This window comes from Podarcis bocagei (assembly GCF_964188305.1).
Source record: "Podarcis bocagei genome assembly, chromosome: 8".
NCBI classification, from domain to species: Eukaryota; Metazoa; Chordata; class Lepidosauria; order Squamata; family Lacertidae; genus Podarcis; species Podarcis bocagei.
This window is the reverse complement of record NC_138133.1, coordinates 5,395,722-5,422,169: the sequence shown is the minus strand read 5'-3', so window position 1 is coordinate 5,422,169 and position 26,448 is coordinate 5,395,722. Positions and strand designations below refer to the sequence as shown.

The 26,448-nt window shown below is 40.7% G+C and overlaps 1 protein-coding gene and 1 pseudogene across 4 annotated transcripts in view; both read right to left on the bottom strand.

The window, feature by feature from the left end:
• The window catches only part of LOC308593688 (protocadherin alpha-C2-like), a 189,201-nt gene that overhangs the window by 122,170 nt on the left and 40,583 nt on the right, over window positions 1-26,448 (bottom strand). Inside the window, exon 1 of one of the 3 annotated variants that reach the window (XM_081206226.1) lies at window positions 6,024-8,456. The exons of the other annotated variants lie outside the window; for them this stretch is intronic. Coding sequence (XP_081062352.1) covers window positions 6,024-8,399 — 2,376 coding nt within the window. The 5' untranslated portion in view covers window positions 8,400-8,456. Of the gene's footprint in view, window positions 1-6,023; window positions 8,457-26,448 lie in introns of those variants that run through there. 3 annotated transcript variants of the gene reach the window in all.
• On the bottom strand, window positions 13,824-16,391 carry LOC308593727 (protocadherin alpha-5 pseudogene; annotated as a pseudogene). Its single transcript has one exon. The product of its transcript is annotated as a protocadherin alpha-5 pseudogene (transcript).

Genomic DNA, 26,448 nt, shown 5'->3' with positions numbered 1-26,448 from the left:
AGCATTGTGGCTTTGTTGTGTTCCTTTGGCCTGACCAAGGCAGGTCCTCTTGAATTGGGCTTCCTCCCTGTGTTCCTCTGGAGCAATATCATAGTTACAATTGTAAGTTAGATGCCTGACAGAGAAGCAGCACTTTTGGGGATGCTTCTTCCAAGGCAGGTAGAAAACCCATCACCAGACAACAGCTTCCACAGTGCTTGCCAGTCTACGGCCTTGGCAGATGCCCAACTTTGCCAGCAATGTCTGTTTGCTATTGCCTGCTCCATTTTATTTTCTACTGGATAAGTTTATATAATGTTAAAAATCCAATGCATAGCTTTAATAATAATTTTTTAAAACCTATGCCAACCTCTGCTGCTGGGTCTCGCAAGTTAATATTTTTGTATCTACTTCTTCTGCGGGGGGGGGGGATACATTTTGTTTAGACAAGCCTATCTGGATGTGTAGAATATGAATATATGCTCTAATCGGTTTTTAGCTTATTGTTTATCTTATGTCTTGAATGATTCAAAGAGTTGTTTTATGGTTTTCTACTTTTCTACTCACAGTTTTATTGTGTGCGGTTTTTTTCTTTTTGTAAACTGCTTTGGGCTTTTCTTAAGAATTAAGCAGTATATAAATGTTATGAAATAAACACAGCCTTTCCTTCATAATTGCCTCATCCTCTTTTTCCCTTCCTTATTCTCAAGTTTGGAAGGAGTGGAGGCTATTTTTTGCTTTTATGTACAAATAGTTGTATGTGTGCTTGTCTGACCCTCTTTCCATGTTCTTTATTGCTGAAAGAGAAGTATTTTACTGAAATTCGAATTTTTAGGAAAGTATTAATAGACCTGGAACAGTTTTTCAATAGACTTTAGACTGTTTGAGATCATGGATGTTGTGAAGGATTGAAACTATTCAGCCATTTTGTGTTTTATTGTTGGATGTAAAATTATTGCTCTCAGTTTAGAGGTTATTCTTGTGGGATGGTAAAAAACTCAGCCCAGGAAACAAACTTAAAATGGGAAAGAAATATACAAACTTCAGGAAGAAAAAAGAAGCCTAAATATTACTGGGCAACAGAAACAAAACTCTACCGCACTGTCCAAGATGGTGGCCAGGGCGAGGTGACATCATGCATGTAAGTACAGTGGTGCCCCGCAAGACGAACGCCTCGCAAGACGGAAAACCCGCTAGACGAAAGGGTTTTCCGTTTTTGAGCTGCTTCGCAAGACGAATTTCCCTATGGGCTTGCTTCGCAAGACGAAAACGTCTTGCGAGTGTTCCGATTTTTTTCCGCTTCCCCCCCTTTTTCTAAGCCGCTAAGCCGCTAATAGCCTTTTAGCCGCTAAGCCGCTAAGCCTTTAATAGCCGCTAATCTGCTAAACCGCTAATAGCGCTAATCCACTAAGACGCTAATAGGGTTGCTTCGCCAGACGGAAAAACCGCTAGACGAAGAGACTCGCGGAACGGATTATTTTCGTCTTGCGAGGCACCACTGTAAAGCTGGCAAATAAGAATACAGTTGGCATTAAAGTCAGAAGAAAGAGATGAAATCAGAAGAAAGGAGCCAGGATTGAGAGCACTGTAGAGAACAAACTGTTGATAATACTGAACTGAAAAGCCTGGAGGCTTGTTTCCTCCAGACAATGATGAGCTGAAACTGCTTAGGGCTGGCTCTTTACACATCAAAAAAGCATTTCAGGAAAACAGGCTGTAAACTTTATAATGGGAATTCATGTTGGTGAAAGACGGAATTCCACAGTGCCATGCAGTGACCAAGATAACTGTAGTCACCTGACCTGGCTGGCCAATGGCTCCTCCTAGGCAAGGAGAAGTATAAAGGACTCCCTTTTGCAGCTGAGTCTTTCTTCTGCAACAAGGTCTGCTTGAACTATAGGATACGACTGTGGAGTGCCCGGTGCTGACTGGGTATTTAAAGAAAAGTGATTTTGTGAGTTTGGGGGATGTGTGTGTGTGCACACAAGACTCTGACCTGATCTGGGCAACAACTCCCCTAGCCCCAAATAATTTTTTGGGGGGGAGGGAGCTAGTGTTTAAATAGGGTTAATTTGGTCCACAATCTTGATTCAAAATGCCGCCCAACATCCAAACATTGTCCGAGACTGCTGCCTCCACCTTGGGAACCCTCATGTCGAGTTTAGTGACAACTCAAAAGACAGTTGAACCCATGCCAAAAAACGTGTGAAGTCGCACCAAAGTGACATTTTGGTCAGCCATCTTGATTCAAAGTGGTGCACGGGGTTCAAACATCAATGAAGTCCGCTTTCCCACCTTGGGAGCCCTCATGCCAAGTTTGACAATGATATCTTGAAAGGCATCCAACTCTTTGAGAACAAATGTACAGACAAATCACTTTCCAAAATATGTCTAGGACACCTTGCGTTTCTTGTCTTCCTCTTTGGTCCTGACTCTTGGCTTGTTCTTCAGTCTGGTTTGCCTTCTGATTCTGATTGCTGTATGATCATGCCTTCCAATTTGTTCTTCAGTCTTGGCTTCCAATCCTGAATTAGTCTTGGCTCTTGGTTTGTTTTCTGACCCTGCCTCCTGATTACTCGCAAATCCTGAATGCTCTTTGGTCCTAGTTCTTGGCTATCCTGAAACTGCCGTCTATAGCCCAGCTATGGTTAATATAATTCATTTATCACAACTATCCAAAACATCTGTTTTATTGAATTTTCTCAGTGCTGAAATAGCATTTGACAGTGTGGAAAATGTTGTAATGTACAAAGTAATAAAAACATTAGGCTTTTGCCTCACTGTGTGAACATCGATTGAGTTGATTCACTATGCAGTGAAAAAATAATTGTTGACACACAGCAATGAAAACTGTATTTCCTGAATGAGGAATAAGACAAGATTGTTTTCTTTTATCTTTCCTATTTAATTTTTGTATAGAGCTCTTCCCGATCACTGGTACAGCTTAAAGTTAGCCATGGGATTGATTGGATTATTATTAATTGCACTTTAGGTGGATAATATATTTCTGGTACACTTAAAAAAAGAAATTGAAATGCAAAGATTCAGAGTTGGTAGCTGCATTTGGAAACACAGTGGGGGTGTAAATTCAGGTGAATGGAGAAGGTAGTGGTGTTTAAAAAATAATCTGTCTCCCTTGACCTATCAACAGAGCTCCAAAACACCACTCATATTTACAAAGATATTCATTGCTACAGATGCTCTCCAATGCAATCTTTTAAATATCACATCCAAATCAGTCAAAAGCCTTTTCGTATCTAGAAATATCCAAGCTCTTGCTATAAAATTGTTTGGTAATATAATCCAATTGCATATGATTGTATTCAATGCAGGGGTGGAACAGACTTCTGGGTGAACAGAGCTTCTCTTTCACTCCTGTCCCCTCCAGCTCCCCACCACCACACACCCTCAAAATCAGCTCTGGAGAGTTGGAGGACCCTCCAGGTTTCAAGGGTTCATAGGAGGGAGGAGAGGAAATGTAGGTCTTGTTCCACCAACAGAACTATGTGTGTGGAGCATGAGATGCAACCCATAGCTTTCATTTTCTCTGAAAGCTTTTTTAATTAGGAAAAAAGCCTGCTTTGTTATCAAATATATTGATAAACAATATTTTATTAATGGCAGGATTTTTATCCATTTTCCTTTGATGTAATAAATAATGCTTTATGGCTGACTTAAGAGAACACCTGCCATGATTATTTCAATGATATTTATGAAGAGAGAGACAGACAGAGAGAGAAAATCTATGTTGCACTGGAGGCATGACAAGCATGGCCTGGCAGAAAATTTGATTCTTAATTTCAGACAATAATAATGCAGAATTGAACCATTTACCAGCTACAGACAATTTGCTTAAACCAATCATCATCAACCATTTGAGACCCAGCATCCACCTTTAATTGTACCACACAGAACATTACCCACTTATTATTTTTAATTGCCTATATAATTAATCATTATTAGAATGTTGACATAATACTTTTCCATTTTGTGAACTACCTGTGTTAATTTAAAATAAACAGACTTTCAACAACGCCATTATCAAGGAACAATGGTTGAAAAGGCACCACACAGATAAAATACTCTCTGCTAAGGTATATCTCCAGCTGTCTTGTGCTGTAGTTATTTATATTTATCTCCTTCTGCTATGGGCTTTCGCAGCGCCATAAATCTTATGATATGCCCTTTTCCTGAAAGTGGAATATCAATATTTACAAACTGAGAGACTTCAGAGTGACAAGACTCCACAGAATTTCATTCAACAACCTTCCCTGCATCCAGTTTCCATCGCCATCTCAGAGCTGAAAGATTCACCCTCTTTTATTCTGATATCTTTCAAAAAAAAATGTGTGTAATTCTTAAACTATGAGCTTACCTTCCTAAAGGCAGGTGAACCAAGAACAGCTAACAGCTAACCATCACCACCAAAAATGCCAGTCCAATTGTAGCACCATTCCAGGCCTCCTCATTAACTCTCTAAAGGCTGCTTAAGAACAGTTGCATCCTGGCTTCCCCAAACCCTCAAACTACCAAGCACTCACAAAGTAAATGAAAAACAACATGAATTCATGGTGCATTTCACAATCACACAGGCAATTCACTTCTTGTCTGAGAAATATAATTCAGATCTCATCATGGATTGTGCAGCACAAATAATTGTTTATGCAGCGTAACTATTATTTCACCAAAAAGGCAATACTGCAAATATTAAAATTCTGAAAAAAAATATTAGATTCACACCATATTTCTACCAAAGTGTGTGTATGTGTACAAGGCAAAACACAGCAGCCAGAGCCCTATTTGAAATTTCCTTCTCAGAGCACATTTCTCCAGTTTTATACTATCTGTATTGGTTCCCAGCTAGTTTCTGGGCACCATTAGAAGTGTTACTTATTTTCTTTGAAGCCCTAGATAGTTTGGTACCAGAATATTAGAGGGACCATCCCGTCACATGAACCAGCCTGTCCATTGCACTCAACATTGGATCCCTTGCCTTACAGAGCAATTGAAACCATACCAGGGAGCAGTGCAACTGAAGACCCACTGCCACACCTGAAGTCCTACCAGCTGGCACTGGCCAGGAGAGAAGGTAGGGGGTGGTCTTTTCAGTTTCTGCTGCACAAAATCCGGGCTGGTGCTGCTGGAGGGACTGAAGACTGGGCCCCTCAAGGGCTCTGCAAGGCTTTCGATCCATCAGATCTGAAGCTTCAGATACCTTATCTCAACCTTGAAATATCCTGTTTCAGGGTTTATCGGCCAACAACTTCCTGCTCTCTTGGATGCAGCACCTCATCCTAACTGCTCCAGTGGCATGGATTGAGGATTAGAATTGCACTCTTAACAATCTTCTTCCCACACCCCAAGCCAGGCTACATATTTGAGGATTTTTAGTTGATTAAAAAGGATAATTAATTAATTAATTCTCCCATTACCCAGTAAAATCACTTGACAGGAACTCTTTTTTTGCAACAAAGCAAATATTTAAATATGGCATTCACTTAGGTAGCTTTTAGAAAAAGGATTAGACAAGTTCAAAAGAGATAGATCTATCAAAACTATTAAGCTTGATATCTAAATGAAGACTCCATGTTAAAGAGCAGTATATCTCTGTGATAGGGACAAATAATAAGTCAGTAGGTCTCCTTTGTGCCCTGCCTATAAGCTTCCCAGATTTAGTTGCTTAGCTGCTGCTAGAAACATAATATTGACCTATTTGAACCTAAGGTCTGATGCAAGCAGGCAATTTCAATTAAACTGTCTTGGTCATTCTGGTGGACCACCTTTAACAGCAGAGGGACAATAGAAGTGCAACTCATGATTCTCCTGAACCTTCAGAAATTTTTAAACAACTGGCCATGTTATCCTTCTGGAATACCTCTCCTGGATGAGAATGGGAGACCAGAAAACACACTGATACTTTTAATTATGTGTGAACTCATTCTCTACAGTAAGTCTCCAGCTGGATATTTCTTTTGTATGTAGATGCTGACTTAGTAAAACAATATAGAAAAATTAAAGAAGGAAAGCCATCTCCTGAGACTTACCTGTCCAGATGAGGTTGGAGTCATTTCCTTCCCATTCCCAAGCTCTCCATTCTCCATAAAGGCAGGGATATTGGGTGTAAAAACCATGAGGTCATTCTTGGCACCAGGCTCCCCAGTTGCAGCTGCCAGGATATGGCTGTGGCGATTTGAATAGGACCAGCTGCCCACTTCGCTGGCACAAACCAATGTGGCTGTGCCAGGGCCATACATCACGGGCTCCTTGGGTTGACACTGGCATCGCAGAGCCATATACACAATGATTGCCAGCAGAAACAATGTGGAAACTGAGCAGATGGCAATGATCAGGTAGACATTTTTGTTCTCTTCAAGCGGCTTTGAGCTCCCTCCTGTTCTAGAATGGTAGCCATCTGTGTGGATGGCCTGAGCACTGACCACCAGTGACACACTCAGGGTGGCTGTGGTTGACAGCATTGGCTTCCCATGATCCTTCACCAGTACCAGCAGATTCTGGCTGCCAGCATCACCCTCCATCTCATTCAAAACACGGGTGGTGCTGATCTCCCCACTATATAGGCCCACCCGCCAAGGACCGCTCGTTGACTCATGCAGCTCATAGTGAAGCCATGCATTGTAGCCTGAGTCAGCATCCAGGGCACGGATCTTGCCTACCATCTGTCCAGCAACCAAAGGGATCACCAGCAAGATGGGAGTGTTCTCTGGCCCAGATACTGTTGGGGCGTTATCATTTTCATCCACCACAAAGACCTGCACCATCACATTGCTGTGCAAGGAGGGCAATCCGGCGTCCTTTGCACTCACTTTGAACTCCAGCAGCTTCAGTTCCTCATAATCCAAGGGCTGCAAAGCATAGACATTCCCACTTTCTGAGTGTACCGAGATGTAGCTTGACAGTGGCCAGAGGTTCTCATCTATCCAGTAGGTGACCAGAGCATTCTCGGCTATATCTGGATCTGAGGCAGACACCGTAAAGATGTGGGCACCAGGTGGGTTGTTCTCTTTCACAAAAATTGTGTAGGCAGTCTGAGCAAAAGCAGGTGCATTGTCGTTCACATCACCAATGGGCACAACCAGGGTGCTGCTGGCTGACAAGGATGGATCCCCTTGGTCTCTTGCTGTTACAACTAGTTTGTATTCTGCAACCTGTTCTCGATCCAGAGGTTCATTTAGCACCAGTGAGTAGTAATTCTTGAAAGTGGATACCAGCTTGAAGGGGAGCCCAGGAGGCCACAGAGAGCAGTTTACTTGTCCATTGGTGCCAGCGTCCTTGTCTGAGGCACTGATTAGGGCCACCACCGACTCCAGTGGGGAGTCCTCTGACACGGGTACTGATAGCGATGTCACTGATACTTCCGGGATGTTGTCATTTACGTCCATTATTTCTATGATGACATTGCAGTGCCCTGAGAGAGGAGGGGTTCCTTTGTCTTTCGCCTCAATTTCAATATCATACAGATTGATATCTTCGTAATCCACTTTTCCTTTTACCCTAATCTCACCTGTAACTGAATCTATACTGAATGTCTTTTTTACATTGGGAGAAACATGCTTACTGAAATAGTAGGTGATTTCCTTGTTACTTCCTTCATCTAAGTCTGTTGCATTGAGATGAATAACCAATGTTCCATCTGCCACATTTTCTAACAGTTTCACCTTATAAACAGATTGATTAAATACAGGTGCATTGTCATTTGCATCAATCACAGTGATCTCAAGATGCACTGTGCTTGTGAGTTCTGGTTGACCCCCATCAGTAGCTGTTAGCACTAAACGATGCACAGGGATTTTTTCTCTGTCCACAGGTTTCTTTAACACAAGCACTAATGATTTACTGTGCCTGTCGTTGATTTTCTCTTCAACAACAAAATATTCTGTGGAGTTGAGCTTGTACTTCAGTTGAGCATTAGCACCAACATCTGCATCAGAAGCTCCCTCTAGAGGGAAATGAGCACCTGGCAATGTTAACTCTGCGACACTCAAAATCTCCTCGCCCTCCGAGAAAACAGGAGCATTGTCATTTATATCCCTGATCTCCACTTCCACATGAAAAACCCGCAGGGGCTTATCCAGGATCACTTCCAAGTGAATGGTGCACACAGGATTCTTGCTGCAAAGCTCCTCCCTGTCTATCCTGGAACTAACAAACAAGATCCCATTTTGCACATTTACCTCTAAATAATCCTTGTGGTCTTTGGAAACCATCCGGAACATCCGAGGCATGAGCTCTCCCACCTCCAGCCCCAGATCCTGAGTGATGCGGCCCACAAAGGTGCCATGCTGGGATTCTTCTGGCACAGAATAATGGAGCTGGCCGCTCCCCATCATCCAGGCTTTGTGGAACACAATCAGCTGCAGCAGCTTCATTGTCACCTGGAAATATCTTTGCAGAAAAGGCATAGCAAATGCAAGTACTGATGATCTGTTATAAATTACCTGGCTATAACTGAGCAAATGTTGACTGACCTGGATAGAAAGGAGTCAATGCCGGTCCTTTTACACTGAGGATCGAAGGTTTTCCAATGTAGGAAGAGGCAGATTTTTTTATCTAGTCAGAGGGAGGAGCGTGTCCTTTCAGAAATGGTCTTGTTAGTCAATGGCTCCCCCTTGTGTTGAAATGTTTTTGGTTGCACAGTATTTCTTCTGACTAGTAGAATAAATGTATACTTCTGCTACATAATGTTTGGTTTATTTTTAAAAATAGTAATTTTGGAACTCCAGGTAAACTAGGCTTCTTAAAATAAGAACAGAAAGATCTTCCACTAAGTATGGAAATTTTAAAATATATAATGGCTTATTCCTTCAGAAGAGTAACTATTACCCATACAGCTCTTTGTACCGTTTCTATTTTACAGCGCTGGCCCTACTCAGAGTAGACCCATTTAAAGTAATGGACATTGCTAGCTTAGGTATAGGAGGCACTGTTTTATAGTGGTTCCATTCCTACCTAGAGTAAAGAGATTGTGCTTCCGCTCAATGGTAGAGTTACTTTCATTTTCAGGAGCAAGTTCAAGGTTTTTAAACAAGCTTGCCTTGCTTTTAAACCTTTGGAGTCCTCTGATACTGTGCTATTAAGCCTTTGAAGCCAGCTCTTTCTCTTAATTTAGATTATCCATGCATGTTTTTTGTTGTTATTTTATAAAAGTTCCACCAACTGAAAACCCTCTCAGATTTGGATTTAAAATCTTAAATTTCAGATTTAGAAGTCATAGAGGAAAAATTAGGGAAGGGAAGCTGTTCCTTGGGAGACCACTCTAGTCAAGAGACACTATAGTTTAGGGAGAAAGTATTCTTACTTCATGTCAGCTGTCACAAATACTAAAACAGATCAAAAACGGTGGTGATGTGATAAGGCTCCCAACACACATTGGAATTTGCTCCAGGGGGGGGAATTATTACCCTCTTTTTTTAATGCAGGTGACAAAATAAATATGCAGTAGAAAACCTTACCACATGGAGATGTGGTTGTCTTTAGTAGGCAAACATAAGAGATTATTTGCATACAATTGTCTAGAAATCACATTCAATGGAATTTCCAAGTTGTCTTTCAAAAAAGTAATAATCACTTCTTCACAGAACCAATTCTTGACCGCATTCATTCAGAGTGGCAGTTGAACAATGCAGATATTGTGCATACCTATTAACTCAAACCCAGGTGCTGGGACTGGGGCAGGCCTCCTTAAGTATCCAGGGAGTAGAGCGGAGGGACATCTACGTGCTCCATCAGGCCTGCCCCCAAGGAGGACCTTGCTTCCAAGTCTGCCTGCCATTGGCCAATTTTGCAGGCAAGCTTGGATCTGAAATCCTAGTCACTCATCAGGGCAGTCCCAGCATCCTGAGCCCTGTTGGATCTCAGTGAAAGGAGACATCACCAGCCCACAATGCCTCCATACCAGAAGAGTAAGTAGACTTAGGAAAAAAATAGCATTGTCCCTTGCCATTGGTTACTGGCTTCATGTGCAGTTATCCTCAACAGATGTGGGCTACCTGTCTCTGGCTTTGCTTGAAGATTATGCTTGCTCTTGGCTGAAATTTGTTAGTGACTAAGTTAACAGCTCTCACTATTTTCCACACCATCTTCTGCCACTTGGGTTAGAAAAAACTGGCTGCACCACTTCTAGGTCTTTGTTTATCAACTCTACCAAATGGGGTTGGCTCACCACTGCACTGTACCTTGGTCTACAACATAGTAGTTATTATCAGCCTGCTAGGCATATAGCAACATTAACTAAAGAGTGGCTAGTTCAATGCTTTGCCATCAGCAGTTATGGAAGGTGAATTCGCAAGGCTGCCTTGGCAATCTTGCCCTTGTGAAAGCAGCTCAGATGAAATAGTAGCCAATGTTCTGTTATATTATAATTTTCATAGGATTTGTTTGTTTGTTTGTTTTTGTTTGTTTGTTTGTTTGTTTTATATATCACCCTTCATCGTCAGATCTCAGTGCAGTTCACAGAATAAATATCACAGTTTATCTTCAGGTACTTTCTCTACACTTGGGGAACTCAGGTGAATTCCATGATTCAGTTTTAATGGCAGATTCCAACCCTATGGTCACAGGAAGTATAGCCAAGTTCCTTGCTGTAGCCATCAAACTAGGTCACAATTATTAAAAGGAACCCGAGTTTCAAGTCAAAGTGCTTTGTGTTGTTCCAAATTGCTTGCTAGTATATTGTCCTTTTTTCACTCTGCTATGTCTATCCTAGCAACCTTGGTAAATACAATAGACTGTATCTGATGTGTTTTGGTCTATAGACCAAATAAACTGAAACTGTTGTTGAACTATTCATTCCATGGGCATTTAAACAATGTTGGTATAAATAATCTTAGAAATAAATCACTATAAAGAAATAAAAGCAAAGAATCTTCCTACAACTAAGATAATTTGATCTAAGCGCTATGCAGATTTCAATCTGTGTACGATGAATATGGATTGAAGAGAACAGGATTGTAGTGTCATTGTGGCAAGCCACACCACTGATCACCAAGCCCTCTGTGTTATGTCTGCACATGCTGTACAAAACTGTACATGGTGTCTGTGTGCAACTAGCAACTTTTTTGGCGGGGAGCAAACAAGCCTGCATGTCTATACTTTGCACAAGGTCTTCCCTTTATGTGAGTTGTCTATATATAGTTGAATGTCTTAATAGCCTCGAGTTGTCTGCCCAGAAGCAGGGATGTTTCTTGAAAGCTACATTTGAAATGGATTCCATAATCTGTCCAGGCAATCTAACAAAATAAGATTAAATTTTATTTCACGTATGACAACCATAAGCAGTTTCTTCCTTCTCGTTTATATATGATTTCCTTCAAGACTTTTCATACTCCTGCTTGTTGTCCTCTAGAACATTCGAAATTTGGTGCGATCCTTATCCAATTCTGATACAAATAACTGAACCCCAGCCTCCCATTAATCAAGGCACTGCTTTTGACTCGGACTTGTGTTTTTATGCTGTGTATATATATATATATATATATATATATATATATATATATATATACACACACACACACACACACACACACACTTTTATTGTTGTTGAATTTTAAATGTTTTAATTGCTTGCTATGACCTGCCCTGAGGACTTTGTTGTATAGGATAGCCAATAAATAATGGTAAGTAAATAAATAAAATAATGAAGTAGATTGAATATTTGGTTTGTGGTTTACTGTGAAGCATTTCCACTTTTGTGATCATTGCTACAATCCTATGCATTCTTAGAAGTAAACTACTAATTTCTAGAACTAATGCATTGGCAATAAATGTTGTAAATAAGGCATCATATTAAGAATTCTGGTGCTCTTGGATGGAACTATCTTGGCCCGTTCCAGTCTGGGTTCAGGCTTGATTTGGGGACAGAATCAGTCATGGTTTCCCTAACAGATTACCTCCTTTGGGAAAAGGACAAAGAAATAGGACTCTGTGGATTCTCCTGGATCTCTCCATGGCTTTTGATACCATGGACCATAGTGTCCTCTTGGACACTATGTTTTGAGGACTGAATGCACTGTTTAATGGTGATGCCACTTCTACTTGTGGGGTCGGATCCAGAATCATATTGGGTGACTGTGCCTCAGCCCCGTGGCAGTTGATCTGTGGAATCCCACAGGACACAATTTCTTCCCCAATGCTATTTAATAGCTATATGAAACCACTGGGGGTAGTCATTAGGAGATTTGGAGCCAGTATGCTGATGAGACACAACTCTGTGACAGCTGAAGTTGTGTGTGTCCTAAACAGATCCCTGGATGCACTTACGGATTGAATGAAGACTAATAAACTGTGACTGAATCCTGACAAGATGGAGATCCTATGGATGGGTGATTTCCAGGTCTGAGAATTGGGTTGTGTACCACCTATGTATGGGATTTCACTCCCCTAAAGGCAGCAAGTACATAGTTAGAGGTGTTCTAGATCCACCACTATAACTGGAGGCCCAGTTGGCCTCAGATCATCCATTAACAACTTAGCTGGTATAGCTTTGCTACAGTTGCCCATACATCTAATATCATTATTAGATAACTATTGTACTACACGTGGGGCTACTCTTGTGCCTGATTTGGAAGCCACACTTATTTCAAAATGAAGCTGCTTGGGTGCTTTGTGGAACACCTAACTTTAAAAATATTTCACCAATGCTGAAATATCTCAGCTAGCTGCCTATTAACTCCTGAGCCAAGTTCAAAGTTTTTCTGCTGACATTTACCGCTCTAAATAACTCTGAACAAAGTCGCCTGTCAGGCCACCTCCCCAAGTACAGCCCAAGTCAATCTAAGATCTCCTGACCAGTGAATAGTCACTTGGTGACAATGCAGAAGATGGCTGTGGCATTTGCCTCCTAGGTGGGTCATAAGGAAAGGGTTAAAATGAGTGTGATGTGATTGGCCAGAGAGAAACTGATAGGAGGAGTTAGAGTGAGAGTGGGTGTTGTGTGAAAGTCAGTTGAGAGTTGGGAGTTGAAGAAGAAAGAGGGAGGATAAGTCTGTGGGTTGGTCGAGTTGTATTGTGAGGGAGTGAGAGGAATTGTTAGGTGGAGTCAGATAGATAGTTGGAATAATCAGTCTGAAGTTGTTAGGAACGCATAGGACATTTAAGGAATTAAGATTAAGAAACTACCAAAGAAAATTAACTGAAACCATAAGCTTGTTCATGCCTATAAATAAACTTGATTATTTGTTAATGTTAACAACTGTCTGGACTCCGTGATTACCCATGAGAAACGGGTTGGTGGCAGTGAAGAAAGCAATCACAGTGGTGGCACAGGGTCAATAGACCGTCAAACGTCCGGGGACCCTGTGTGATCACTACAATGGCCCTCTCTGTGATAGCACCCACCCTCTGAACAGCATCTCTCAGGTGGAGGAAGTGATTACTTTTAAATTCCTCCTTTTAAATTTGTCCAATATTTCCTGGGCTCTGACTCAATTTTAAAAAAAAGTTATTTTGCACACTGCTCAGTTTTATGTGACATATACAGTTGTGTTGTGTTTTTATTTCATTTTTAACCAGCTTTTAGGAATATTTTATTGAATGCTACTGCATTTTTACTAAGTTTATGTTAGTCATTTAGTAACTTTTATTATTTTAAGTGTATACTTATTCAATAAACAAATAAAAATATTTCTCAGGAAGAAAACACCAGTAAAATTGAACTGAAGAGGGGGGAATACGTGTTTCTCATAAACTATCCATTTGCAATTCAATGTGGATGCTTACAAAATTAAGTTCAACAAAGAAAATTTCAAATTCAATATTGAATAACTAGGATATATTCTTATTCAACATTATGGAGACTGAACAATGGCTGAGAGATAGAAGAAACCAAGTCAGATACTAACCGTTGCACAGAGCAGGTCCTGCTGCTTCCCATTATCAGCAGAAGAAGGAATGTTGGGGCTGAAGACCATGAGGTCACTCTTGGCTCCAGCCTCCCCGCTCACACCTGCCAGGATGTGGCTGTGGCGATTTGAATAGGACCAGCTGCCCACTTCACTGGCACATACCAGCGTGGCTGTACCAGGACCATACACCATGGCCTCCTTCGCCTGGCAACGGCATCGCAAGGCCACGTAAAAGATTACTGCTAGGAGGAACAAGCTGGACACGGAGCAGATGGCAATGATCAGGTAGACGTTGACATTGTCCACCAAAGACTTTGGGCTTTCACCTGTCCTGGAAAGGCGGGTATCCGTTTTGATGGCCTGCGCACTGGTTACCAGTGACACACTCAGTGTGGCTGTGGTTGAGAGTTGAGGCTTCCCATGATCTTTCACCAAAACCAGCAGGCTCTGACTTCTGCTGACTTCTGCCTCATCTACAGCACGTATGGTACTGATCTCTCCACTATACAGGCCCACACGCCATGGTCCACTTGTCACCTCATGCAGTTCATATCGCAGCCATGCATTGTATCCTGAGTCAGCATCCAGAGCATGGATCTTGCCCACTGTGTGCCCAGACCCCATAGGAAGCACTAGGAGAATGGGGTTCTCTTCTGTTGTCCCTGACACTGCAGGTGCGTTGTCATTCTCGTCCACCACAAAAACCTGAATAGTCACATTGCCACACAGGGACGGCAGCCCAGCATCCTTGGCCCTCACTTGGAACTCCAGCAGCTTCAGCTCCTCATAGTCCAAGGGTTGCAAGGCATAGACCTTCCCACTCTCCGAGTGCACCGAGATGTAGCTTGTCAATGGCCAGAGCTTGTCATCGATCCAGTAGCTAACCAAGGAGTTCTCAGCCACATCTGGGTCTGAAGCAGACACTGTGAAGATGTGAGCACCAGGTGGGTTGTTCTCCTTCACAAAGACCGTGTAGGAGGGTTGTGCGAAAGTGGGTGCATTGTCATTTATGTCACTAATTGGAACTAATAAGCTACCAGTAGCTGACAGTGGTGGAACACCTTGGTCTTGGGCCATCACCATCAACTTATACTCAGCTACCTGCTCCCGATCCAGGAGTTCAGACACTACTAATGAGTAGTAGTTCTTGAACGTGGACGCCAGTTTGAAGGGAAGCCCAGGAGGCCACAGTGAGCAGCTTACTTGGCCATTGGCCCCAGAGTCCCTGTCTGAGACACTGATTAAGGCTACCACTGTCCCCAGTGGGGAGTCCTCTGGCACTGGCACAGAGAGGGATGAGACTGACACCTCTGGGGCATTATCATTCACATCCAGCACCTCAATTATCACTTGGCAATGTCCAGACAAAGGAAGGATACCTTTATTTTCTGCCACAATCTGAAGATCATATACACTAATGTCTTCAAAATCAATTTTTCCATTTACCATTATTTCCCCGGTATTGGAATTTATGGTAAAAGTCTTTTGGAAATTTAGTGGCACATGGTTAGTAAAAGAATAGGAGATCTCCTTATTAATTCCTTCATCTAAATCAGTGGCATTCAGCTTAATAACCAATGTTCCAGTAGCTGCATTTTCCAATAATGTTACCTTGTAAACTGATTGGTTAAATACAGGAGGGTTGTCATTTGCATCTAGCACATTAATCACCAGCTGGACTGTGCCTGTGAGTTCTGGTTTGCCTCCATCAGTGGCTGTGAGTGAAAGACGGTGCACAGGAGCCTCTTCCCTGTCCAATGGCTTCTTTAAAACAATTGCTAAGGGTTTATTGTGCTGGTCACCTGTTTTCTGTTCTACAATGAAATAGTCATTGGGCCTGAGCTTGTAGGTTAGCAGAGCATTAGTGCCGATATCTGCATCAGAAGCCCCCTCTAAAGGGAATCTGGTGCCAGGTGCCGTTATAAATTCTGCTATGCTCAGAATTTGTTCACTTGCAGAGAACATGGGGGCATTGTCATTTATGTCCCTGATCTCCACCTCTATATGGAAAACCCTCAGAGGTTTGTCCACAATCACCTCCAGGTGAACGGCACATTCAAGATTCTTAGCACACAGCTCCTCCCTGTCTATCCGGGAATTCACAAACAAGATCCCATTCTGCACATTTACCTCAAAATAGTCCTCCTGTCCTTTGGACATCATCCGGAACATCCGAGGCACCAGCTCCTCCACCTCCAGCCCCAGATCCTGGGCAATGCGGCCCACAAAGGTGCCGTGCTGAGATTCCTCCGGCACAGAATAATGGAGCTGGCCGCTCCCCATCATCCAGGCTGCATGGAGGAGAAGCAGCTGCAGGAGCTGCTTTGGCACCGAATCATTCTGCCAGGCAACCATTGCAAGCATAGCCACAAATTGTTGTCTTCTTCCTTCCTTCTTTCCTTCCTTCCTTCCTTTCTTTTTATAAATCCTTTTCTTTAATGTAGTGTAGAGCAGAGTCCAAGGAGCCCATCTGAATTGGTATTTGTGAAGTCATTTGAATAGACGCCGGTGCTCTTGCATTCTGTGCTTGATAGCCCCATTGTGAATCTGACAGGCAGGGTTTTCAGTCACTCTGAGGGAGGAGCTCTGAATGTTCTTTCTTCTTAAATATTTCCTTAGGCAACAGTGACCTCTAGCGAATGATTGTAGAAATGGAGAAGCAGGTGACTAAACTTTATGAAACAGTTTTGTGATAATCACCTGTTCTTCAGAGACTTTATGCACTTCTGCTTTCAACTAAAGTTATTAAAATCCACCACATACTTCAAATGTGGTGGTTCATATCACAACACTACTGTTGCACACTCAGTTATCATAACAGCTTATATCTGAATGGGTGGACTGACTCCTCCAAGAAGGATTGTACTTGTGTTGACACCAAGTGATAAGAAAGTTCTGCCAGTTGTGTTAGATCCATGAAGACTCATTCACCAATTGATATTGAAGTGATACGACACTTGATTATGCTCTTATACTTTTATTTTTATTAGGGGGAAAGTGTCATGTATTTTTCAAGATCAAAGTGCCTGTTATATGTAATAGCATGTAGTCCTCTCTTATCATACATTTTCCAGCAACCTCTGGCATGCAACTCCATGCTTAATAGCCTGTAACTCTCAAGAGTTGAGAGGAGTAGACACTGAATGAGTTATATCGGGAAACAACAATGCACACTAGACATTGCACAGCAATGTGATGGGCCTTGCAGATGATGCTGGAATCTTGAGCAGAGAAATGGGAGGGGAAGCAGCTGCTTAATCTTTACACAACATTTGCTCATGTTTGCATAAAAATTCTAGTTCAGCCAATAAAAAGGTGGGATAGTGCTTCTAGTTCTAGCAAGTTCTTTTAAAATCAACAGCAGATTGCAATCGTAAGCATACATAAGAGTCCATAGGGCCTGAGATTGCACCCATAAAGACTTACCTGGCATCAATCACCATTTAGCACAGTTGGGCTCATTTCTGAGTGAGTATGCATAGGATCAGGTGGCATATTTTGCCGTTTTTTAAAAAAGTTAAGAACCGTCATTTAGGGCTTTTGTTAGTTTCACAAACAGAATAGCTCCCCTAATACTAGAACTCTGATGGTGGAATTGCATTATATGATACTAACACGGGGTTGACAAACCCACCCCTGCCTTCACTGTCAGGGTCTACCCACTAAGTTCAATGGGGCTTACTGCCAGTATATGGGTACAGGATTGCAGCCTTAGACACACCTAAGTGGCACTGAAATCAATGGGAACAGTTAGTCATGAAACCCAACAGGTTTCATTTACTGTCCTGGCAAATGTGCTCCAAGATACTTTTAACCAAGGTGCATTTTCATCTTCCTGGACATTGCTCTTGCTTCACTTGTCTCAATGACTGACCTACCTCACAAGAAGCTAAACCTGGTACAGTCATCACAAAGTAATTAAAAGATCCTATGTAAAGGATCAGAAGCACTATTTCTCTTGTGTTGCAATTTTAATTTAGGAATTACAGAGAGGAGAAGCAGATGAGAGACAAAGTGAAAGCATTCTGCACTTTCTTATGCTTTGGGTAATTCAATTTATCTTCTTTCCACCCAAAGGTAAATTGTGATTAAATATAAAAGAGGTAAACAGTAAAATTGCAAGGCTCAGAATTTGACTCAGCAGGAGATGAAAATATTTTAAATTATTACTATAAATATGGAAACATGCAAAACAATATTAAGAACTCATAACACTAGAAGGTGTTTAAATATTATTTTACATATTAGTTACTTTTCAAACATTCAATATACTCAAAAACAATTAGGAATTCCCTACAATTAGTTGTAGGAAAAGTGAACAATACTGAAAAGGCTGTGGTTGATATGGAAAAGGCAATTGCAGCCATTAGTATGAAATTAGAAAAAATGGAAATAACAAAGACAGAATTTAAACTATTGTGAGAAGTGAAAGCAAAAGACAGAAAATATAGCTCTCACAGTCAGTAAACATGATTTGATGAGACAACCCAGGAACAACACAAGAAGAATTAAAAACTTAGAAGCCTCCCAGAATACATAGAAAGTGAGGACATAGTCACCATTTTAGAAGAACATCTATCAAATTACATACAACTTGATAGATTATGTACAATTGGTACTGAAGTTGTTTCAGAGGAGAAAGTAAAATCAAGACTGGCCTTAGCAATTTAAGAAAAGCAACTTAAGATAAAATCATCTTGGTCAATTTAATTATTCATCCTGCTACTTTGAAGGAAAAAGAATTTAAGTTTCTTACAGTGATACCTCGGGTTACAGACACTTCAGGTTACAGATGCTTCTGGTTGCAGACTCCGCTAACCCAGAAATAGTACCTCAGGTTAAGAACTTTGCTTCAGGATAAGAACAGAAATCGTGCTCCGGTGGCGCAGCAGCAGCGGGAGGCCCCATTACCTAAAGTGGTACCTCAGGTTAAGAACGGTTTCAGGTTAAGAACAGACCTTCAGAACAAATTAAGTTCTTAACCCAGGTACCACTGTACATCAATGGCCAGCTCTCTTGCTTGCTCGCTCTGTCCCCTTTTAAGTTAATTATTTTGTTTGTTTGTTTTCAAAAGAGGTTAAGATTAAGACAGGGAAGGAAGCTTTACAGCTGAAAGCATATATAGAGGAAATTTCCATGCCAGATAATGTTAGATAATGGCCACAGAAATGAATACAACAAAATCAGAATAAAAAATTAATTTAAGAATAAAGAAAACCAGAGAAGACAAATAAATAATACTGGGGAAAGAACTGAGCAACATTCTCTGAAGGAAGCAAAGGAACAAGCTATCTCAGATCAGTAAACTCTAATAAATCTGAAGAAGATAAAATAATTAGTGAGAATAAGGTTCACTTTTTTCTCCTTGTTAGTGCTTTGTTTTAATTGTTAAATGACCATAAAGCAAATTCAGTAAGAGCTCTCTCATTGATTGTAAAGGTGCTGAACTCTGCTTTGAAATGTTGGAAATTTACAATAAAATTGTGTTCAGAAAATGCAGGTTTTATATTTCTGCAAGAAATACAGTTCAAAGCAGGGAAAATAGATTAGGGCAAGTCTTCACTGCTTCAGAAGTAGTGGTATTAGTTAAAAATGGGTTAATCAAGAAATATTGAGAGATGATGGGGGAAGAACATGTTAGTATTTATATATGGTCCACATAACTCACAAGAAATATTCAGTTTTAAAAATAGATTCAATTAGATAGATTTTATAATGGATACATAATTATGGCAGGTAACCTGAATTAGTGAAGCATTAATGATTTTAAAGAAATTTAAATATATCAAAAATATCTAATGATATCCAGAGAAAACTAGAGGCTCCCTTTTCTTTATCATATGTAAGACTGATTATAATTAATATTTAAATGACAAATATTTGCTCGTGGGATATGGCAAGAATCACCATGATATCTAAACCTAATGAATACCTAGCAAACCAGGAATCTTATAGATCTATTTCATTGTTGAACAAGGTGTGAAAATCTAGTTCTGTAATATTGCAGAAAATGTAATATCCATCATTGTGAAGTACATAGATATTGACTGGATTCTTGAGAGACAGAAAATGATAAACTAATATGAAAATAACCTTTTCATTATTAATATGATAATAAGATAAAAAACTAACATCCGTACTGTTATTTTTAGATGCCAAAAAGGCTTTTGATAGAGTGGAGTGGAAATATCTGATAGAGGTTATGAACTATTTCAAACTGGGTTTAAATTTCAGGTCCTAGATCCAACTTTTATATCAGACACCAACAGCACAGGTACAGATGACTGGCTATCTCTTAGATCTTTTTTCACTGTGCAGAATAAATAGGCAAGGATGCCCATTTTTACCTCTATTTTTTTGTTTTAGCTATCAAACAATTAGAGCAATTACATTAAATTTGAGCAATTATTAAGTTAGAGCAATTATAGCAATTAGAGAAGAATTTGAAATGTATTAAATGTGATGGGGTAATTCATACCAAAAAAATCTTGCTCATAATGGATGACATCTTTTAAACATTAGTGCATCCTTAATACTTCTTATAGACATTTAAAAAGATATGAGATAGATATGGGGAAAATATCAATATATAAACTCTAGAAAATCTGAATAGATAGGCCTAGCTTCAGATAAAGAGTTGAAAAAAGAATGAACAGGAACTGTGTATATAACTTGGTAATCTAAACCTGTTAAATGATTCTTCATAATTTGTCACAATTAATTAGAATCAATTATGAAAAATTGCACCAGGAGATGGAATCAGCATTAAGATCTTGGATCCAGTTTCCTGGATGGGTCGTATTGCAATTGCTAAAATATCTATTATTTATTTATTTATTTATTTATTTTTGAGTATTCCATTACAAGTCCCATATTTTGCAAATATGGCATTAATCCATTTGGGGTTGCATGGCGGGGATCCACTTGTTGCAGTAAAACAAACTGAACAGGGGAGTATGGGAGTTCCAAATATACAAAACTTCTTATGCTGCAAAGCTAAGATCTATCATGGAGTGGTATCTGATCACACTACCAGAAAACTATTTTAAAGAGTCAAATCAAAGACAATGCTATGGTTCCAGAAGAATTGGGAAAAGTTTGCTAGTAAAGTACCATGTGTTCACAGTGCTCTAATAAGTTGGTATAAATTAATTAAGAAAATCTTCCCAGCCTTATCATCCCACACATTATTTCATAACATATTTCTATCACATACACAAAGGATGATGGGGGATTTGACATTATGGTATCAAACAGAAGAGGATAGTGTTAAGAACAACATATCCAGGCAAGAAATTAAATGATACACAAAAGTTATTAAAATTATGGGTGGTCTTCAGTCACAATTATATTAGCATTTTCTAATAAAAGAAGCATTTCTATGTTTACTAAGAAAACAGTCTGTCTCAAGGGAGGAAACTGAATTTGAAATTCTAACTACTGTAATATCAAACTGTGAACTGCTAATATGCATTCCATAATTACGAAACTTTAGAATAAAACTGGAACGTTCATAAGGAAATGGGCCAGAGACTTAAAAGAGGTAACCTTGGATTTGGGAAATATTTCTCTTTCAATTATATCTATGGATTTAAGGAAAACTTTTACAAGATCCAATATCAGTGGTATTTAACTCAATGTAGACTCACTAAGACAGAGCTTTCCAAACTTTTCAGGTTGGTGACACACTTTTTAGAGATGCATCATTTCGCGACACAGTAATTCAGTTTTACTAGCAAACCAGAAGTTAAACTAACCCCTTTCCAGCCCCGGGAGGAGAGCAGGGAATGTTCACGTGACACACCTACACACTGCAGTCAACACACTAATGTGTCGAGACACACAGTTTGGAAAGTTCTGCACTAAGATATACCCAACCACATAAGATTAATGTTGGAGATGCAGCAATCATCTTGCAGACTGTTTACATACATTTTGCTCAGTAATTCAGAATTATTACTGATACTCAAAAATTGGCAGCAAAGTCAGTCCTCAGGGAATGTGCAGGCGACCTTGGAACGGACAGCTCATGGAAGAACCCCGACCAAACCTAAGAGGAGGCGTGTAGTGGTGATAGGGGATCCTTACTGAGGGGGACAGAGGCAGCGATCTGCGGGCCTGACAAGATGTCTCGGGAAGTGTGCTGTCTCCCCGGGGCTAAGATCCAAGATGTAACTGAACGACTGCAAGGAATCATAAAACCCACTGACAAATACCCCTTCCTCTTGGTTCTTGTGGGAACCAATGACACTGCAAGCAATAGCCTCCAGAAGATCAAAAGAGACTACGAGGCTCTGGGCAGGAAATTGAAGCAATTAAATGCACAAATTGTCATCTCATCTGTCCTCCCAGTTGAATGACGTGGCCCAGGGAGAGAGGGAAAAATAGTGGAAGTGAACAGCTGGCTTCGCAAATGGTGTAAACAGGAACGGTTTGGATTCTTAGATCACGGACTGCAGTTTCTTGAAGATGGACTTCTGGCAAGCGATGGGCTGCACCTCACAATGGTTGGGAGGAATGTTTTTGCCAAAAATCTCAGAAACCTCATCAGGAGGGCTTTAAACTGACTAATGTGGGGGAGGGAGACAGTGCTCCTGAAGGTAGGAGTCTATCAATTGATGAAGATGATCATCGAAATGTCATAGACCAAATGGAGCAAACAGCACGCAGACCTAGTGGTGGGAGGAAAAAATCCTTAAATAAGAGACACGGGGGAATGATTAATGGACTTCAATGTCTGTACACTAATGCGCAAAGCATGGGAAATAAACAAGATGAGCTTGAGCTCTTGGTACAGCAAACTAAATATGACATAATAGGCATCACTGAAACCTGGTGGAATAAGTCCCACGATTGGAATGTAATAATGGAGGGATACAATCTATTTCAGAGAAACAGACCAGACAAGAAAGGAGGAGGAGTGGCGTTATATGTCAGGGATGTGTATACCTGTGAAGAGATCCAAGATTTAGAACCTCAAAGACAAAGTGAGAGCATTTGGGTCAAAATCAAGGGAGAGAAGAATAACAGTGACCTCATTGTGGGAGTTTACTATAGATCCCCAAGCCAAACGGAGGACATAGATGATGCCTTCCTGGAACAGATGGCCAAGCATGCAAAAGGAAGGGAGATAGTAGTAATGGGGGACTTCAATTACCCAGATATTTGTTTGATGTCAAACTCAGCCAAGAGCATAAGGTCAAACAGATTCCTCACTGGCCTTGCAGACAACTTCATTGTCCAGAAAGTGGGAGAAGCAACAAGAGGAACAGCCATTTTAGATCTGGTCCTAACCAATGTTGATGACCTGGTTAGTGGGGTAGAAGTGGAAGGATCATTAGGTGCGAGTGATCATGCTCTTCTGAAGTTTACTATACAGCGGAAAGGAGCAGCCAAGCATACTAGGACTCAATTTCTTGACTTTAAGAAAGCCGACTTCATAAAACTTAGGGAAGTGCTGGGTGAGATCCCATGGATAGTAATACTAAAAGGAAAGGGAGTTCATGATGGCTGGGAGTTTGTTAAGAGGGAGATAATAAAAGCACAACTTCAGGCAATACCAATGAGATGGACTCATGGGGGTTGGACTCAATGGCCCTTGTGGTCTCTTCCAACTCTATGATTCTATGGAAACATGGAAGGTGCCTAAAGAAGCCAGGGTGGCTATCTAAAGAACTTTTAACTGAGTTAAGATTAAAAAAGGACGTGTACAAAAAATGGAAAAGGGGGGAACCACCAAAGAGGAATTCAAACAAATAGCCAGCACGTGTAGACACAAAGTCAGAAAAGCTAAAGCACAGAATGAACTCAGGCTTGCTAGAGAGGTTAAAAGCAACAAAAAAGGCTTTTATGGGTATGTTCGTAGCAAAAGGAAGAACAAAGAAACAGTGGGGTCACTCAGAGGAGAAGATGATGAAATGCAAACAGGGGACACAGAAAGGGCTGAACTCCTCAATGCCACTGGCAGTCATCTTTGAGAATTCCTGGAGAACAGGCGAAGTCCCGGCAGACTGGAGGAGGGCAAATGTTGTCCCTATTTTCAAAAAGGGGGAAAGAGAGGACCCAAATAATTACCGCCCAGTCAGTCTGACATCAATACCAGGGAAGATTCTGGAGCAGATCATTAAGCAAACAGTCTGTGAGCACCTAGAAAGGAATGCTGTGATCACCAATAGTCAGCATGGATTTCTGAAAAATAAGTCATGTCAGACTAACCTGATCTCGTTTTTTGACAGAATTACAAGCCTGGTAGATGAACGGAACGCAGTGGATGTAGCCTACCTTGATTTCAGCAAGGCATTTGACAAGGTGCCCCATGATATTCTTGTAAAGAAGCTGGTAAAATGCGGTCTTGACTATGCTACCACTCAGTGGATTTGTAACTGGCTGACTGACCGAACCCAAAGGGTGCTCATCAATGGTTCCTCTTCATCCTGGAGAAGAGTGACTAGTGGGGTGCCACAGGGTTCTGTCTTGGGCCCGGTCTTATTCAACATCTTTATCAACGACTTGGATGATGGACTCAAGGGCATCCTGATCAAATTTGCAGATGACACCAAACTGGGAGGGGTGGCTAACACCCCAGAGGACAGGATCACACTTCAAAACGACCTTGACAGATTAGAGAACTGGGCAAAAACAAGATGAATTTTAACAGGGAGAAATGTAAAGTATTGCACTTGGGCAAAAAAAATGAGAGGCACAAATACAAGATGGGTGACACCTGGCTTGAGAGCAGTACATGTGAAAAGGATCTAGGAGTCTTGGTTGACCACAAACTTGACATGAGCCAACAGTGTGACGCGGCAGCTAAAAAAGCCAATGCAATTCTGGGCTGCATCAATAGGAGTATAGCATCTAGATCAAGGGAAGTAATAGTGCCACTGTATTCTGCTCTGGTCAGACCTCACCTGGAGTACTGTGTCCAGTTCTGGGCACCACAGTTCAAGAAGGACACTGACAAACTGGAACGTGTCCAGAGGAGGGCAACCAAAATGGTCAAAGGCCTGGAAACGATGCCTTATGAGGAACGGCTAAGGGAGCTGGGCATGTTTAGCCTGGAGAAGAGGAGGTTAAGGGGTGATATGATAGCCATGTTCAAATATATAAAAGGATGTCACATAGAGGAGGGAGAAAGGTTGTTTTCTGCTGCTCCAGAGAAGCGGGCACGGAGCAATGGATCCAAACTACAAGAAAGAAGATTCCACCTAAACATTAGGAAGAACCTCCTGACAGTAAGAGCTGTTCGACAGTGGAATTTGCTGCCAAGGAGTGTGGTGGAGTCTCCTTCTTTGGAGGTCTTTAAGCAGAGGCTTGACAACCATATGTCAGGAGTGCTCTGATGGTGTTTCCTGCTTGGCAGGGGGTTGGACTCAATGGCCCTTGTGGTCTCTTCCAACTCTATGATTCTATGGCCTCGGAAATAATTGGATATCTCTCACCAAATGATTTCTAAATACGGTTATTGAATTATTTGGAGGGTATTGTACCAGAGGCAGATTTTGAAACAATAATAAAATTACTGATAGCTGTAAAGTTAGTTATTGCCAAAGTTTGGAAGAAGAACACAGTACTACCAATTCTAGACAAGTCTGAAATAATTTGGAACATTGTTGCATTATTTTTTTTAAAAAACCTGTATTATAGGAGAGAGGGAAATGAGCAAATATACAGAGTTATAGAACAATGTCAATTTTTATTATATTTGGAAATATAAATATGAAGATAATATATACTGTTATAATTTATTTGCATCATTGTAGTATGATATTACTTATGTCATGTGTATATTCATTGTTTTCTTTATTTTATATAATTTAGTGTTAATTGTTTATGTTATATACTTAATTGTACTTATACACTCTTTTAGATACAATAAAATTTTAAAAACTTACATAATTCAAAAGCAGCTTCCCTCATTAAAAGTTCTGTAGATAGATAGACAGATAGATATATTAATCCTCTCTACTCACTCAAAATCCTTTTCAACATCTGCAAGCATATAGCTACTTTTTTATAACCCTTGTCATTCAGTACTGGTTCAGTAGAGATTAGCTCGCCTGCAAGAAAGTCAGTCTGCTTACAGTATGTGTAACTTCCTATCACAGTAGCCCTTTTTGGGTGATTAGGCTGATCTTTTCATTGCTACTTCCATATTTTTGACAGTTTATTAAAGGATTGCTGTTTGCTCCATTATCTGAGATACACTGCCAAGGATTCACCTAACCAGCCCCTTCAGTGAAAGCCCTATGCAAGGCTTTCCACTTGTATGGTTTCCCTTCCTTCCCCACCCGTCCAAAAATTCACTTATGAGGGGTAGGAGAACGCCCAAAACAGCAAGCCAGTGGGTGTAGAGAGCTATTGATTTATTTGGTAAGCTGGAATGCTTGTGAGAATGATTGAAAGAGTGCAGCATCGAATTCCACCCACTATATTTTGTTTTTCCTGCCTATCTGTACAGATGAATAATGATATCCAACTAAGTCTTGCTCAGAAGAAACACATTTAAATATCTTGTTAGTTGTGATTTTGATGGATCTATTCTGAGAACGATTTAGTTAGATACTGTACTATCTTAAAAGTACAGTATTCTTATTTTACATTTTCACTC